Raw genomic sequence first — 18,218 nt, 5'->3', positions numbered from 1 at the left:
CTTTTAAAGCCATTTAGTTCATCTCTGTCTCAGGTTCCACATCACCAACACAAAGGTACCTACCGCAGAGCAATTATGTGATGTTTTGGTCAACGCTTTAAAGATCGAGAGCTGGATAAGGACTATGCATTGCCCTGTGATTATTATTACAAAAACAGTCCATCCACCTGAGGTGTCTCTGTGCCCTCATAACCATGGTATCAGAGCATCTTGCAGTTATGTTTCCCCTCGCTTTGTGCGGCACGCACGTTCCTGCAAAACGGAGCATAACTCGAACTCGTGTCGAGGGAACCCACTTTACAACGTAACAAATAGGGATACGCTCCAAGACCCCGACTGTACCGACCCCCAGCCCCATTTCTGCCACTTGTACCAGACAATTGTGGTGCTCACCAACAGCAAACCATGCACGCCAGCACAGGGCACTGCCATCATGGGGATGGCGACTACAGAAACACGTCTCGCGGGCAGCGAGCGAGGAGCACAGATCCACGCAGGAGACTATTTAGGTGCCCGTCGCTCCCACAACGCACCGCACAGAGCAGCCGACCGCGGTCCTCCACCACACCCATCGCAGGAGGGCGAATTTACCTCACGCATAGCAAATTGTTGGTATAAAAAAGGTCATTGCGCAAGGGCGAATTCGCCCATGCAGAACCTGCATAACGTGAGGGAAACCTGTAATTTACTTACCCCTGAGAGGAAGTCCTACCATCTCCACACGCTGAGGTGCAGCAGAGAGAGGGGTCGTGCAGGACACCGGGGGCAGCTCAGGAGTCCGGGCCGAGGCGGCTGGCACGTCAGCCTAGCGCCCTCATTGCTAGTCTTTCCTTCCTCCTCAGGCGAGCTCTGGCTATCTGCGTGTGAGGGGAGCTGGCACAAGGCCCCTCTTTTCTTTTCACTCCCTGTTGGATCCCTTCAGAAGAGCACAGACTCCAAGGAGGCCCACACGCTCCCCCGGGGCTGCACGCATCCATCCAAGTGCTTTGGCTGGACTAACAGCCTGGCAGGGGCTTCTCATGTAGAAAGCACCTGAGGAGGGAAGCAAGGGCATAAGGCGTAGCCCTCCTGTGGGCTCTTTCCTGGTGGGACTTGCTGTCAAGATGGGTGTCTGGCATGGGCAGGCAGGAGAGGTACATGTTCAACTGCCCATCCATCCCTCCAGCATGTCCCTCTGGACAGGGTGTCCCTGAGAGAGGGCAGCGACAGGGCCACTCAGATGCTAGGTAGTTGGCTAAGTGCCCTCAAAGGCAGTGGTTCTCAACCTTTTTTGGACCAGGACCCATTTGTAAACATCAGTGGCCAGTCCTGACCCTGTGCCCCCCCCCATCAGGCCTCAGCTCCCCAATTTGTGGGGCGGGGTGTGGGGGTGGCACATGGGGAGCTCTGCCAGCCTGCAAGGGACAAGCCACGGTTTCCTATGCTTTTCTCCTGTAAAGGACAATTCATTTTAAAGTTTGTCGATCCATTTTGAGAGTTTGTTCGTGACCCTTTCATATATTTTCGTGACCTCCTTTTGGCTCTGGACCCACGGGTTGAGAAACACAGCTCTAAGCCACATCTCTGCAGTACAAACAGCCATGCTGGTGCAAGGAGGTTTAGCTGGGCTTCTTTGCTTTACCTCCTTTAGAGACTAAAATGACTCCCCCCCTCACCACCCCTTGTTTTGCACTACTTAGCCTGATAGATACCTAAATTGAATGCTCTCTTAGCTGGAGTAGTTACCATAAATCTCCCCGTATTAAGTCTAGCATGAAGCACTTGGTCTTATATTCCTCTCACCGTTGGCTTTGTTCTGTGTTTACCCTCGTAGATGAGATGGAGCAGTCCCCGGCAATGCGTTCTGACTATCTGGTCTCAGGGATTAGAACTCCACCAGTGAGAAGGAACAGCAAGTTGGCAACACTGGGCAGGATCTTCAAACCGTGGAAGTGGAGGAAAAAGAAAAACGAGAAGCTAAAGCAGACGTCGGCAGGTAGGATGAGAGTGACAGCTTGACTCCGCACAAACCAAAGCAGCTTGAGAGGAAAAATAAGCAGAACTGGCAAATTATTGATGACCTGATTCTAAAAGTAATCCCTAAAATTGGGTTTGCTGTGGATTCAGAGGTTCTTAGACCAGAAGGGACTATCGTGATCCAGCTCCCTGCATAACACAAAGCACAAAATTTCAAAGAAATGAATTTCAGCTTGCCTAAAGAGGACTTAACTGTGCAGGCAGTCCAGACTGAAGAAGCTACATTATGTCCCTAGTTGCTGCATTTATAAGGGTTCGAATGCAACAGCATTAACAAGGATTGCTTATTTATAGGCTGAGGAGAGATACCCATACTTCCATTGGAAAATCTTTTATATCTAAATAATACCATAAACCACCATTCAGTAACTGTTACTGAATGTGACTGAGTACCAAAGTCTGGCTCTTCAGTTAAAATGAGTACAGAAAAGGCCTCAAAGCTATTTTTTGCAACCTACCCATAATCCTTAGAAAGTCCATTACTTGGACATGGCCCAGTGCCAGGCATGTCTCCAAATAGTTACCATCTGATGTCTCTTTGGCAACCTCTGTAAAGTATGTTAGCGCTAGCAATCCAGTCCTAGTTGGGAATTTACACTGAAAACAGCCACATCATCATAACAATCCTTACATTGACAACTAGTAAAGAAGTAGTGGAATAACTTACATTCACATACCTCAAGGAAACATATTCCATATCAGCATTAATGCATATCAGTGGAAGAACTCTGCACATCAGTGGGGAAAATTGCACTGCTCCTGTGCTGGAGGTATGAGCCTGGAGGTATGGTGGTATGAGCCTAACACTTTGCATTAGAAATTAAACAGTAAACAAAGAGGACTTTTTTTAAGTGCCAGAAAAAGTGGATTCTACGGGTAAGGTATTGGACAAAAACATAAAGATGTGCTGAATGGTAAACAGAGAACTGATGATGATATCTGCTTGAATAGTGACATCATCCAAAGCTTTGTACCCAAAAAGTATCCCTACAATTAGAGGTGTTTATGTTTTCATTTTTCTAGGCACTCCTTTTTGACATATTGCATTCAACCTATTTTCAATTCCCATTTTGGTGACAGAAATCTATCAAGACCCCTAAACAGAGCATGTTGTCATTGCTGTGCCTGATTGGGCTCAACTTTTGAACAGAACAGTAAGAATTCTTTCCTACAGGAAGTGGCAGATATTGTGTTGTAGAAATGCTTACTAGATGCTGGGGTGACAAAGTGTGAACGCTCTCATCTCAAAAAGCATCCCTAGTGTTCAGCATAGAAGCAGAAGTCACTTGTTTCTTCTAAGGAGCAAATGATTGCAAAGGATGTAAGATGGTTGTCCACAAGGTACTCTGTGGAGACCACATGAAAAAAAAACATACTTTCCAAGGCTGCTTCACAGTCGCAGTATCAAGGCTACAGTAGTTTTCACATGTTCAGCATCTCCCTGTCCTTGCTTATATATATTGTTGGCCTCAAATGCAATAGCCAACCCTTAATCCACAGCCTTCCCCCTAATACATTTCTACTTGGGGACACAGGAGGCTGCCTTTCCATGGAGTATAAAAGTGCTGCACACTCCTAGCGAGAGCTCCCAGCATCCAGCTTCTCTCCCCTTGTATATTATGTAGGAGAGGAGGTGTTCAGGACTTGCCCCTAGGTACAGAAGCTGAAGTCCTCTGAGAAGAGAGGACATATGTTCTCTTCACCATTCTCAACACTACGGAGCAGCAGTTTTCTACTAGTTTCACAACATCTCTCAACCTCTGCAAGAGAAGGCTGAGAAGTGATCTTGTGGCCATCTACAAACTCATCGGGGTGGGGGTGGGGGAACAGCAGGAAATAGGGGATACGAAGTTTACCAGGGTGCCCATCAGGGTAACTAGAAACAATGGCCACAAACTGAAGGAGAGCAAATTTAGACTGGACATCAGGAAAAAATTCTTTACAGTGCGGTTTGCCAAAATATGGAATACGCTTCCAAGGGAAGTGGTGCCGTCTCCTTCCTTGGAGGTATTTAAGAGGAGATTGGACAAACACCTGGCTGAGGTCATCTGAACCCCCAGGGCAGGGGGTCAGACTCGATGGCCTAATAGGTCCCTTCCGACTCTAATAACTATGAAATCTATGAAACATGGTTCCAATTCTTGATTCCTATCAGAGTTACTCTCTGCCTTAAGGCAGCTAATTCATTTGATTCCAAGAATGGACTGATACACAGAATGGAAGATAGAGAGGAAGGGGAAAAAAAAGAAGGACCAAGTAGCTTTGAAGCCCCTTCTGCATTCGGTGAGCAATACCAGCTGGTGATTTGTTTGAAAAATTTCTAAGCAGGGGAGGGCATCCCCATGCTTCACACTTGTGGATGAAGGTCAATCAGGTGAAATAATATATCGGTAACAGATGCTTATACAAAGCGTGGTATGACAAAGAGACAAAGTAGTAGTGGGCAGGAAGTCTTGGGGAGGGTGGAGCTTTTGGCTTCCCCTAATAATCAGTCACAAATATTAAACAGTTTTGTACTGTTTAACACCCTAAATCTGAACATCTCCTGATCTGGGAGATTTAGATTCAGATCCAGGCAGCTGGCATCTCTATCACCAATGCATAAAACCAAAACACTGCACTGAAACAACCTTGAATTTTGACAGAGGATATGAACCTGGTTGTTAAGCCTCTTGGTATATCTTTGTACTTTACAGAGTCCTGTGTCTTCAGTTGGCCATTCTACTATGGCTTTAATGATGAAAAAAGCACTGAACTGGCCAGTCAGCCAAAATGCAGCCCAGCATTAAAACTACACCCCGAAAATTCTCTGTGGTCCTTTCCAGGTCCACTCATTAGCATAATGCATTTGCAACTAGTCACCATTCACCTGTTGCAGTTTTCCCATTGAATTTCTGTACCTGACTATTTCCATCCATTGTTTCCTCTGATTTTCTATGTTATGCTACCACCTTCCGCAGTGTTAGAGAAGAAGATTACAGCAAGGCAAGGTCGGGATGAACTCATTAAGAAAGGTCTTCTGGAGATGATGGAACAAGGTAAGTAAAAGCTATCTTCCTTTTTATTGTAGTTCTTATTTATTTACTTATTTATTTTTTTCACTGTAGTTCTCATTCATGCAAATAGGAAACACATGGCCACGAAGGGAAAAAAATGTGATCAGCCTGAACAATCATTAAGTCACATTCATTCTGAGTATAACTCAACATAAACAGTATTAGTTTGGGGTGTTTCTCCATCTTGGGTACAATTCCAGTTATGCAAGCATGAAGTCAGCGATGCAGGTTTTATGCAATTACAGAAAACTGCCAAAAAACTCAAAGCTTAAATGACTGTAACACCAAACATACAGATGCATTCAGCAAAGCTAACTGGTACAGACTATTTATAGAATGATGTTAAATTTAGGTTTTCAGTTGTCTTTAATGTCAAGCAGGTACAAGACACAATATCATTATACCAGTCCTTCATTCACAGAGAAAAGTGAGAGTTGGTGCTGTTGTTTTTAAAGCTTCCTGAATACAAAAGAAGTTCAGAAGCAGTGACTGAAGATAAGAGGGTAAAATGCCACAGACCTGCACAAAGGACTGTGATTCTATTAGTTACTTGTCTAAAGCCCCAAACAAATGCTGCTAGGAGAGAAAAAGACAGGTTCCTGAGATGGTTTAGGCTTCTAACAGATAGAGTGGGTCCCAGCATCAGATACCCAACTTCGTATACGCATGTTTCCTAAATATAGCTAAACTAAATTATCTTTGGTTCAGGAACTTTATCAAACTTCATGGTATGGAAAGGGTTGGGGGGGGGGGGGGAGGGAAGGGATGTAGAGGGTAGGGGGAAGAGGCCTGCTGAATAATACCAAGCTGAGAGATATAAAGAATACTTATTGAAACCAATAGGAACAAAAATTATTTTGCCTTGTTTGAAAAAATTGAAAGTCTATAAATAACCCAACAAAATGACACTTGATGATATTATATTTGACTGCAACTGAAAAAGCAGAGAGTCAGGAAATAAGCATTTGTAATTACAGTAAAACTATGCATGTGTATTTCATATGCATTTTATATATAAGATATAAAAGCTACTGAATGGCCAGTTTATTCTGGTAGAAGTTTTAAGAATGCTTATTGTTAAATATGATTAATACTCTATTGAACCATTTTCCCTTCATACCAGACAACTACTTAATCCCTTATCATACTGATGATACTAGATAGACATAAGGCTAAGAAATTTGCAATGTATATATAAATTTTGAATGAACTATGAATTTGAAGTTATAGCCTTCTAAAAACAAGCAAAGGAAAATTATATAGAGCACATCAAAGGCAATACTAATATTAGATCAGCTTTTGACTTGTTATCAAGAAAAAGCTGAAAATAAAACTTAAGAAGTTACATATTGAAATTATTTTTGAAAGATAAAACAAAGAACCAAATAAGCCTAGTTCAATAAACAGTGACCAACAGGAATTTAAAAGTTGCTTTTCAAAGGTTGGTTGAAAATGGACTGGTTTATTTCTTCTTCCCTCCTTGTCTCTGTTACAGTTATGTAGGGTTCATAAAAACATCAGGCAAATTTACAATGTCACACTGTTGTCTAGACAAGAGAGTCTGAATAATGGTCAAGCACAGGACAATATATGATACTAAAAATTATTCTCTTCCGACACAACAGATATTTTGAATCTTAAGCATCCTTTTATTGTCTTACATATGTAGTTTACTAAATCCTGTTGAAAATTGCCCCAAATTTCTTGTAAAAACTGATCATAATCCCACTCAGACTAAGGCAAAACTGTAGCAGTGGCATCCTCATTTTTTCAGATTAAATCTGTTTTGTTTTTTTTTATGAATGCTCACTGCAATAATTTGCAATTGTTAAACGGAGAAGTATTATGCTAAATCTCTAAATTCCAGGCTTCTCTTTGTGACTTAACTCTGCTGCGGGTGACCTGGTTCCTGTTCTCTTTACTAAATTAACACAAAACAGAGAGACAGCTTGAATCTGAAAAAAAACAGTGAAGCCCTGTCACCCAGCAATGACACGATCTGTTTCTGTAGTGTACCCACTTGGTAACTAGCATGCTGCACTGCACACCAGCCTACAGAAACTGTGAGCTACTCTTAACTGGGCTCAGCCCAGAATAGGAGCTGGTGAAGAAACTGCATCACTTCAGGGATAGCTTGGAAGGAATTGGTACCTGGAACAGTTTCTTTCTGGGGCTTTCCTTGCTCTGAGGACAGATTGTACAAGGGGACTTAACCACTTTTCAAGGGACAGTTTACTTCCCTTTTCATAGCACCTGACCAGAGATTCTGCCCTGTAAATTGACAGTGCCTAAACAAGCCAAGCCTCTTCCCACTTCTTGCCCCTGTTGTTCATGGAGTGCAGTATCGAGTAGCCAGCCCCTGGTTTCCAGAACCCTATGATGGAGTCACAGCGTGAGCAGCCCTGTGCTTCATTGCTCCCAAGCATGGTGGAGTAAGGGCAAGGAACAAATGTGACCCAAATTAAATCTAGAGGGTGATGCTAGAAATTATACAGTAGATTTCATTAACCATAAAAGTGCTGTCTCCTGCTAACTCTGTCTGAGTCATGCTACTTCTGAGAGTCTTCATTCTTACTGTGAGAAGCGCAGATGCATCCCTGAGAAGAACTTTTTGACCGACTGGCATTGGAACAGGCTACCTAGAGAGGCTCTGAAATCTCCATCTCTGGAAAATTTCAAGAGTAGGTTAGACACACACTTGGCTGGGATGGTTTAGCTGGGGATAATCCTGCCTTGAGTAGGGAACTGGACTAGATGGCCTCATGACATCCCTTCCATCCCTACTGCCCTATGATCCCAGGGCAGCTTAGGCTGTAGAATCCAATGTTTGCCATAATTTGTTCCTGTCTAAGTAGATGGTTTGTCCTCACTTGTGATCCGAGTTCTCCAGTATGGAAGAGTGCTGTTTTTTCCTGACACTCGTTTGTCAGCATTTTGAAGACTTACAGAGAGTCTCTAGTGTCCTCTTATACTAGTGAGTCTAATACCTGCCATTTGTGCTGTCTCCTGATCATCTCTCAAAAATCACAGGGTTAGCACTACCACTGCCATATTGCTGTAGGGATCTGCATCTGCATGTGCGCTGCCCACCTCTGACCAGGGACCTCGTAATTCTCGATCCCAGACACTCCTCATTAGAAGCTTGCTGACAGGGCTGTCTTCTCCTGGCTGTTATTCCATTTGCCAGTGCAGTTTTTTTATACATAATGATTTAAAAGAGCCAATGTTCTGGCTCTGTTTTATTGTTGTGGCACAGCGTTCAGTGGCTTGCACAGCAGGAGTTATCTCCTGCGCTAAGTACAGAGAGTCAAAAAGTCCGAAGCCAAATCAATTCAACCTTTGCAGGTTAGTCTGTGCTGCATAGATTGAACTGATAAGCAAGTGAACAGACATCCACTTTTGATTCTGGAAATGCAGTCACATGCCTGCAGTTGGCCAGAAGCTGGGGGGGGGGGGGTGCTACAGCATGCCTCCCTACTGGGCTGGAGCAGACAGCTAGGGCCAAACCTAGCCCACCCACCTTGTGGGGGTGGAGGGAGGTGAAAAGCATCATGGGATACTGGGGACTGTCTTAACTTGAATCTGGAGGGGATCTAGGGCAGAAGTTCAATTAACCAATTTAACCTAAATCAGTTCAGTCTGATACTACATCCATCCAGGTTTATCTTAAACCAGTTTCAGCCACTTTGAAAGAGCTTTGTGCGCACTGAATTTCTGGTCACTTATACCAGTTTCTGATCACTTATACTAGTTTATGTATAATTTCTGTCCCTAGCCCTGGAGAACACAGACAGAGCTATCCAGTTCTGCTCCTTGCAAACATTTAGGGAGTTTTTTCCTTCTTGCTTTCAGTTACAAAGAGTAGATTTGATCAAATGTAACACAAGGTATAGTGCTAGGAGGAAAGCTCTCCCTGACAAATAATGCAGGCAGCTGTTAATATGCCAATGATTATGTATAGGCTGGCTTGACAATGAGCTGTAACGTCGGCAGTGAACTTTTTCCCCCCGTTCCCCTGTATCATAGCAACTGTGCTACTGCAGGGGCTATTTTAAGAACAGTAACTTTTCACCAAACGTGATTATGAGGCAGCCAGAGTGAGCTCAGCCTATAACAAAAAATACTGCATTAGTTCTGCAGCATCTGTGGGCCAAAGTTTGATACCTTTAATCAAGTGAGCAAAAAGTCTTACAAAAGTGAAAAGGGGAGCGTGTGAACATTAAGTCTTAAATCGCAGTTTAAGAAACTTATCATGGTATCATTACAAGGGAGGACAGACATGTTGTGAGGTTCTACTAAGGAGTTTCTAGTGCCACAGTGGACAACATACAAACATATCATTTCAGAGACCTAGCCTGAACTGAAAGTAGTTGCTCCAATTTGTAAAAGTGAGCCTGATCCTATCATTTCTGAGAGAGAACCAAGGAAATCTGCCTGAACTGGAAAATAGCGAAGGTCATCAGAGTTCTTACAGCTGATGGGACTATTGGCGGCAAAAGTTACTATTCAAGGCTAGGTCAGGGTAGCTGGATCTGACCCTCTGAACCTGTGTCAAGAAGACTTTGGATTTCAGTTTTGTTCAGACATTTGAGCACACCTGTTTAAAAAAGGGGCCTAAATTTAGTCACCCACAAAACCCCAATGAGGCAGCTGAGTATCAGGAGCCTTATTTTGAGAGCTGCCGAGCATCCACAAATTCCACTGATGTCAGTGGGATCAACAGGTGCTGAGCACCTCTGGAAATCAGATGCTGCCAAAGGTAAGTTCTCACTACAGTGAGTCCTCATAAAGAACCCTGTGCAGTAAGTAACAGATTATTAGGCATATACTTCTAATTAGTGGCAGGATGCATTAGCTTTTACTATTGACAGCTTAATTAAGATTAAATGACATGGTGTTTTAGATGCCGAAGGCAAAGCTTGCACTGCTGATGGTGCCACCAGAGCAATGCCGAGTGACCTTCCACCTCCCACATGCCAGGCACTTACCTCAGAAGAGATGCAGCAGGAAAATACAACAGCAACAACAAATGCGACCTCACTTGGAGAGGAGTTGCAGTCAGAGGAGCTGAAAGAGGATGCAGGTATTGAATATAAAATAGAAAAGTGCTTCCCCTGAGCTGGCCTGAGATAAGTCAAAAGAATTGGTTTCTGAGAGGGTCAGTGTTGCATTCAGCTCTCTTTCTTCCAGACCAGGTTAGAAACCTGTATTGAGTTTCGAGATCTTTGCTAAACCCAGGGGCACATGGACCTGGGAGTAATGGGCATAGTTGGATGTATAAGAAGAGACTACATTAGCATTGTGCACTCTTGGTATTAGTACTAATTATTGCGAATGTGAAACATTCTCCTCTAAAACATCTTTGCTTAAATTTCCACAGCAGGTATGTGGCTGCCTGAACAACCTGGGTAGCACTGCAATGGCCATGTACCTAAGAGATGCACATGTCCCCTTTGAGATGGTCACCCATACTGGGATCCAAGGATGAAATTGAAAATGTATTTCAGTTTGTAGAAAGAGCACTTCTGTATCAATAGCACAACTAAGCCCAAATCAACCTCCATACCGGAGTCCCTTCCTGCAAACACTCACAAATTTTGACCCCCCAGGGGCAAATAACACCAGGATCTGAACCCAGTTAGGTCTGCCAGACAAAGTTTTAGCAATAAGAAACTTAGTATAAAAAGTTGCCAAAATAGTCAGCTGATATATCTGTGTCATAGGGGAATTTTTCATTGTATGGAGTCAGTTGTTATACCCAGAGCACATCTACACATTCATTAATGTGCAGTGCCTACTGCACATTAACTTTAGTACTTGTATAATCAAACACTAAATAAGGGTGCAGTAGGCTGCTGCACTGCACATTAGTGCGATTGTACACTGTGTTACACTTTATGTGCAGTAGACTACTGCTCATTAGCATATTAGCATGGTTTTTGCCACGTGTGCTAATGCGCAGTAGAATTAGTCTACTGCACATTGTCTCATGTAGACGTGCCCCCAGTGTACTAGACATGGTTGGAGAAAAAAAAATACTGATATGTCCTAATTGCCTCAGTATTCTGGCAAGAAGTTATTGGAACAGCCCCTTTGGTGGGCAGTGCAACTGAGTAAAACTTAGAGCAACCTTAATGCTGTTCTGAATTGTACTTGGGTTGAGCCAGTCCTGATTGGCCCCATGTTTGTGGGGCCAGAACGATTAATTTAATCTTTTACTTAACTATTGGTCCAGTAGAACGCAGATACAGCTTTAATATCTAGCCTTTGTGTTGCCATTAGTAACTATCACTATAATAGTTATTAGTAGTATTTTTATTAATAAGATTTATTATTAATCAGTGGCCTGACTATAGATCAACTCTATTCATAAGTTGAGTGTGATTGTTATGGGTCTTTTGGAAGAGGAGGGAAAAGAGAGTCAACTTCTAACCGGAACAATATATTATCTCCTCATCTTCTCAATTTCTGCTTCGTGTGTTACGTCATGAAGAAACATCTCAAAATAGATTTTTTACATAGGGGCCCTCTAATATTTGTCTCATCTCTGTTCTTTATGTTATAAAATGAAAGCAATGCAAGTGACTCAGAATCTAGCCCTGTATGTAGTTGGCTTCTGTTAATGCATACTCATATGGTTCTTTTCCCACTTTTCTGGTTTATCTTGAGCCAAACTAAATGCTCTTCAAACTGTCCATCTCCCTACAGAGCCTAAGACAATGAGGTCTCAATCTGCATTGGGATTCTCCAGGCACTACGATCATTAATAATAATGTTCCAAGACCACTGCCATTTTATATAGCTCTGAGCAAGCTTCCTCTCTGCTTGTGTTTGGTTTCAATCAATGCGACAGGAAAGGTGAGGCCAAAGAGATCGGAAGGAAAAAGAGATGAGAAAAGGAAGTTGTGTGTGTGTAGCTCTGCCGTGTCCAGAATCATTTTCATCCCATTTCTAAACTCTGAATATAGGCATTGATGTCTTTCCAGATTGTCCTTATTTCTGGTGACCCTTGCTAGTGCCAGTTCTTTTTACTATCTCTATTACCTAGCCTTGCTTGTATTCTGCATTTATTTTTGTCCTCTCAGGGCTTGTGTCTTTCCTCCAGCCTCAGTAAAGAGAAAGATGGAATTACATTTTCTTAAACAGCTTGCTTCCCATGCTGTGAAACTCCAGTCGTTGTTAGATGTCCTTCTGCCTCTTTCTTTAGCGACTTCTGGCTTTCCATGCAATTATTGTTACTATTTTCTTGAGCTCAATTAGTTCCATCTTTATGCATTTTGGCATTTCTCTCTTTATAAGCATAAGCAGTCCAAATCCATTCCAGACCTTACCCTGTTCCTAGTGACGTTAGTGGGAAAAGATATGTAGGATGAGCTTTCCTTGACACAGCTTCCAGTGGTTTACACAGGAGTTTTCAGCAAGCAATACAGGCTCAACCCTGTGCATGTGCATACATTTTATTACTGTATCTTTGAAATTTTATGCTATTTAGCTAAATATGCAAATATTGATGTGTATAGTAGAGGTGTGAAAAAGAGGGGAAAACAAGAAAAAGGAAGAGAGAGGAAAAGCAAGCCAGTAACATAGGAGACATTTATATTTTTGCCGTCTGTAGGATTTAAGAGATTTGTGCTTCCAACTTACGGGGGTTCAAATGAACAAGTTAAAAGGGAGAAAAAGCCACATTGCAAAATAACAAGTCTTGGAATTCCCATGGAGTATGCTAAATGCTTCTAGGTCTCTAGCGGTATAATATTATGATAGAAATATGTGCCTGTGTTTATCACCTGACAGTCTTTCACAGCAATGTCAAGCAAAAGTTCCTTTTCATGAGACTCATCTAACTGACAGCTAGAAGACAGAAAAAACTTTATTTTTAAAAATTATATTGTAGGAGTTTTGTAACATCCCGAAGCTAGAACAGGAGACCTGGAATCCAGAGTTCTGGATTCTCTTTTCTCTTCTGTCATTGCCTTGGTATGTGACATGAAGAAAGCAACAACATGCCTATTTTCCCAGTCTATTAAATGGGGATTATAATACTTCCTACTTCACAGGAATGCCATGAATTTAGGGAAGTTAGGTTTCTTCTATACATATCTTTTTTCCTACTGAATTGGGCCCCAGTTCAACAGGAGTCTTTGCATGGATTACAATGGACTTCAGGTCACACGCTAGAAAATACAACTGAATGTAAATATTTGTCCCCTTTGAGTTTTCAGTTTTTCTTTCTTTTTTTCTTCTTTCTTGGTAGTAAACTGTTTTAAAGTCCCATGGGATGTGATCTGATGCCATTTTGAAATGGGAATTGGTATATAATGCTCTTGAGATGAATAATTAGTTACACTCTTAAGGGGTCTAGTGTCAAGCCTTGAAATATTCTTAATGGAATGGGATTCACTCTGTAATGTGAAATCTGTAAATAGTATGTGTTTTATATTGTGTATTGATAGTAACCAACAATGACCAAACTCCACTTTGAAAAATGGTAGTAGATGGCTCGTGGTGGAACAAGGAATGAGGTTCTTATTAAACAATGACCCTTGATAAGGGTTTGTTTTAATGAGAAACATTCCTAATCAGGACTTGAGTTTAGAAAAGTCAAGCATTGATAGGACTGGCCGAAGCCAAGCAGACTATGGGCTAATCCTGTCTAAAGGTCCAGTTCTAATATCCACATTCATTTATACTCATACTAAACAGAACCAGACTATACAAGCAGTCCCGTCAGCATCATCAGGGTTACCAGTACATGACACTATTGCTCCCGTTGATTAGAGGTATCACAATCAGGCTGTACATTACTTATTGTGGCTATCAAGTGACTAGCAACATCCATTCTATCACTTGGCCTTTTAAATAATGCTCAGGATTTCACCCATTTTAGGATGCCAATCATGCTGCAGTTCATTAATGACTTCATTTTGGTCTGCTCCATGCCACTTAGGCGCTCATTACAAAAAAAAAGAGGATTAGAGAATCATTCCACTTAGCAATTTCTCCTCATTGTACAAATAGTATATGGTTTTTCATGGCAACTAACATGAAATATCACCCCTAGATTTAAAAAACAAAAACAAGTAGGGAATGCAATGCCTTTATCAAAAAATGAGATGATTATTTCTCAAACAAAGCATCTTTTCTTTCAATCAAGCAAAAATTTTGCAAGCATTTCCCGAACTAATAATGAACATTTATTTTACTTCCCTGTCTCTCTCAAATGATAAATACTCATTATCCCACTTCTAGGCACTCACATTAATCTGTTTGTCAACAAATTAAAAGCTATTATCTTGCCAAAGCCATTGTCTGCTACTGCCTCACTGCTCTGCCGCCTTCCTTTTTTCACTTGAAATTCAAGGATGAAGATTGCTTGTTAATACAAAGAGCTTATACAGAAAGGGTTTGGAGGGAAATGCATTTATAATGGAACAAGGTCACAAACAAATCTTTCTGTTAATAGGCCCCCCAGCAATTAGAGATGGGAACATTATCTTATCCATCCTGCAAGACCAGCACACAGTTTTTCTTGTAAGATTATTTCTTTAAGTTAATTTTCTGTCATTCATTTTACTGCCTCGTCCCATTTTAAATGCCTCAAGTGAAGGAGCTTCCATCACTGTCCACCTATCAGTTGCCATTGTCTTCAGAAAATGGTTCTCACTTTATTTCTATGGAGGCCAGTTTGGCAAGCTAAGGACATGCTCTTGGGCTGGCTTCCTTGGAGTCAAGTGCACTTTCTCCATTCACAAGGTATTCTACAGCCTGCAGGATCAGGCCTCTTGGTAAGACACGACTCATTTTAAAGCCAGACTTCAGAAGTTAAATTCTTTCCCTACATACTTTGTTTCCTGTTCTCCTGTTCCAGAATTGCTATCATGATCTAGTGGCGGATTTTTATAGGAGATTGCATCAACTGCCCTTCCTGGTCACTAACATGAGCTGCAAGAAATCTTCAGGACCTCTGACATGAGAGAGATTAGAACAAAATTAGGTGGCAAGTTGAAGTCACATATTTAATGGGATAAAAAAAAAATTGCCAGGAAACCTGGCATCTATGCAGAGAGGAATCATAAAGAGATCTTTGAGGGAATATTAAAGGTTAATTATTCCTTAGCCTTTATTTGTGTTCCTTGCAAGGAGAAGTGCTCACTCACACAGTCGCACTCTGAATCACTGCAGCTGGGCTCTAAGACAATGAATTGCAGTTCTCAACATGCAGTTCTCAAAAGCCACAATACCCTGCTGTCCTCATTATAGAAACGACATAAGAAAAGATTTTGGGGAGAATGAGTAAAGGCTGTTTGGCTGTTCAAGGCTCTTTAATTTCCTCAGGAACACAGAATCTAATTGTTTCCTCAGTTACCCTGGTGGGTTTTTATATTTTACCTGAACAACCTTGGCTGGTTGGCTATTTCACACATTAATTATTTTCCCTGAGAAAATAAGTGCTTCTAGCTGTGTGCCGTGACTCTCTTTTTTCTGAATTTTCCTGGAATAGCCCCTTGGTCTATCATTATTTTTAATTTCATGTTCCGTTAATTGTACTGCTTCTTACCCTCTTGCTAGCCAAGAAACCTTCAGCATCCACTGAAGACTTAGAAGATGCCAGCCTGCCAGTAACCGAAGAGAATCCACAAGCCTTACTTGTTACTGAATCTGCGGATTCCCCACAGAAACAGACAGAAAGAAACCCAGCACAGCTTCCCAGCCCCCCATTGCTCCCGATTCCTCCACCTAAGGCAGTGTCTAAAATCACTAAAAGTGTAACAGGTGAGTCACAACAGCCTAGAAAGACCTTTCTGTCCCCTCAACATGGTCATCCTCTACACGTGTGGATGCATCATTTTTCTCCTACCTACTTTTTTGGTCAGATCCTCAACTGCTAAAAATTAAATCTAGTTTCTTGAATGAACTGTAATCTAAAAGCACTAAATCTCTGTGTGTGACACGGAGACCAGACCTTTCATAGGTTGGTTTGTTTCTGGAGGTTGTTGTAAGGCTGCTGTTTTCAACACATGTGAAGCAGATCAAACTGATTGCAGACATGTGCCAAATCAGCAACTTCCACAAGTTGTTGTGAACATCGAAGAAAGTTTCAATTAATTTCACTGGACAGAAACACAATCCAATAACGTTTTGGCAGCAGCGCAGTTCCATTCAATAGGTCCATCGTAACATTTTTGCCCGAAAGCTTTGGTCTTTTGGCAGGTCTAAATTAGAGCTCTGCAAACTGCTCTAATTACACAGAAGAGCATCTGAACATTTCACCTAGTTTCCACAATCTACTTCCCCCATCTCAGGATTCACTCAAAATTCCAGCTTCAGACCCTCGAAAAATGAATTCCTTAATACACCATCACAGTGGTATTACATTTTTCAACAGTCTAGCAGTGGAAAGGGCATTTCAGTAAGTACAACTGTCATTTGTTCCCTCTCTGAGGACCCTTTACATTGCAAGAGTGGTGAAAAAGGCCTTAAGTTTTAATGAGAATCAGACTTGAACATCTAAAGTACCTGATTTTATCCATTAATTAGGCATAAGCACTGGGCTACTGCCATGATTTGCATCCATAATTTACTGATACAAAAAAGGTGGATTATGGTTTTGGAATCACAAGGAAGCAGAAGATCAGAGGGCACTATTCTTCCAACCAGAACTAGTGGGAGACTTTTGGGTTAAACTACATCTGTGGAAAATTGAATTTTAGCTTAAATGAAATGTTTCATGAAAAGTGCAGGGTTTTTTTTGCTATGGAAAACATCAGTATTTTGTCAGAAAACAAGAGTATTTGAATCAAAAGTGGTGTTAGGGTTTTCTGAGAGTGGTAGTATAGGGTATGGACAACATACTTTTTAGCCACTTCAGAAGGGTGGAGGAGAAGTTGGGGTGGGTGGAGGAAGGAGGCAGAGCTGATACTTGAGAAGGCACATCAGCTGTTATTCTGTTATAGCTGCATGAACCTGCAGATACCTTGACCCTAGTGAAACAAGGCTAAAGTTTTAGTGGGTTTGCTACAGAATAATTCAGATATAACAATTACATTCTCAACAGCTTATACTGGTTTGTTATTCCCATCTATACCCTTAGACATAAGCGCCGACTTTTATTTTTGCCGAGGTGGACCTATGATGATGGACATGTGGATAGCATTACACATTTCAGGTGACAGCTGTCTTCCCAAGGTGGGGCCAGGGTCCTCGGGCCCCCACATACTCAGCTGCTCTGGCCTTAGATAGTTTATGCTTTTGTTCCCTTCTCTAAGCCAAGCTGTCTGGGTTCCTACTTCTTCCATAAAGCAGCATGATCAGGCATACCTATGGCCTTCATCCTCTCACCAAGAGAAGAATCAATCATGTGTCATGGGACATAGAATTAATTGAAAGAAACAGGCCTGTAGAGCAGAAACCCTACAACTCCCATAAGGCATTTCAGTTGAGAGAACTCGTTATTTGGCCCCCAACTTTTTGTGGTCTAGAAATATTTTAACGTGTAGTATTTCATTTTTATCTATATTTTCTACAGGGAGTGGCGGTGGGGGGGGGGGAGAAAAAAACCACCCACAATCCATGTTTTTAGACAACTTTGAGTAATGACAATTAAAAGAGAAGGGAGGGCTTTTCTGTATATAGAAGTGGAGGTAGTAGAAAGCCAAACCTGAACAAGTACCAGCAGGGAGCGAGAGGGAAGCAAAATGGCAGGGAGAAAAAGAGAGGAACTGTGACTTGAAAGCAACAAAGCCAAAGCAGCGCTCTAGATGCTGGTGGTGGAAGGAAGGAGGAATAAGCCAAGCTCTAATTAATCATAAAAGGGGGAGGAGGGCAAAGCATGGGCAAAGCACCAAGGAACCACTTTGTAAGATTATTCATTGACCACTTGCTGGTAGAACAAACCATGTGTGATTTATAAACGTACTCAGAGGCCTCTGCTGCCTTGAAGGCCCAGTCCATTGGGCAGCTTCATCATCAAGGAAGTATAAAAGGTGACATAAGTCATGTCTACAGGGTAAGCTTACTGTGCCAGGCAATGCTACCTGCAGATAGCCCATGTGTGACAGCATGGTGTGCCTCCTAAACCAAAAAACATGGACTTACAACACCACCGGTGGACTGGGGAGAAGAGGGTGTGAGCCAACTGACCCTACC

The 18,218-nt window shown here is 42.0% G+C and overlaps 1 protein-coding gene across 7 annotated transcripts in view; it reads left to right on the top strand.

Annotated features, from left to right (window-relative positions):
- PHACTR3 (phosphatase and actin regulator 3) overlaps positions 1–18,218 on the top strand; it is a 162,005-nt gene that overhangs the window by 93,333 nt on the left and 50,454 nt on the right. For 4 of the 7 annotated variants that reach the window (XM_019484478.2, XM_059713221.1, XM_019484480.2 and 1 more), the window contains exons 2-5: positions 1,814–1,975; positions 4,977–5,054; positions 9,976–10,155; positions 15,642–15,845. In XM_019484478.2, coding sequence (XP_019340023.1) covers positions 1,814–1,975; positions 4,977–5,054; positions 9,976–10,155; positions 15,642–15,845 — 624 coding nt within the window. The remainder of the gene's footprint in view (positions 1–1,813; positions 1,976–4,976; positions 5,055–9,975; positions 10,156–15,641; positions 15,846–18,218) is intronic. The other 3 variants (XM_059713222.1, XM_059713223.1, XM_059713224.1) reach the window with 3 other exon arrangements.

Source organism: Alligator mississippiensis, chromosome 9 (assembly GCF_030867095.1).
Source record: "Alligator mississippiensis isolate rAllMis1 chromosome 9, rAllMis1, whole genome shotgun sequence".
Classification (NCBI taxonomy): domain Eukaryota; kingdom Metazoa; phylum Chordata; order Crocodylia; family Alligatoridae; genus Alligator; species Alligator mississippiensis.
Note: the sequence above shows the minus strand (reverse complement) of the source record. Positions and strands in the feature narration are given on the sequence as shown.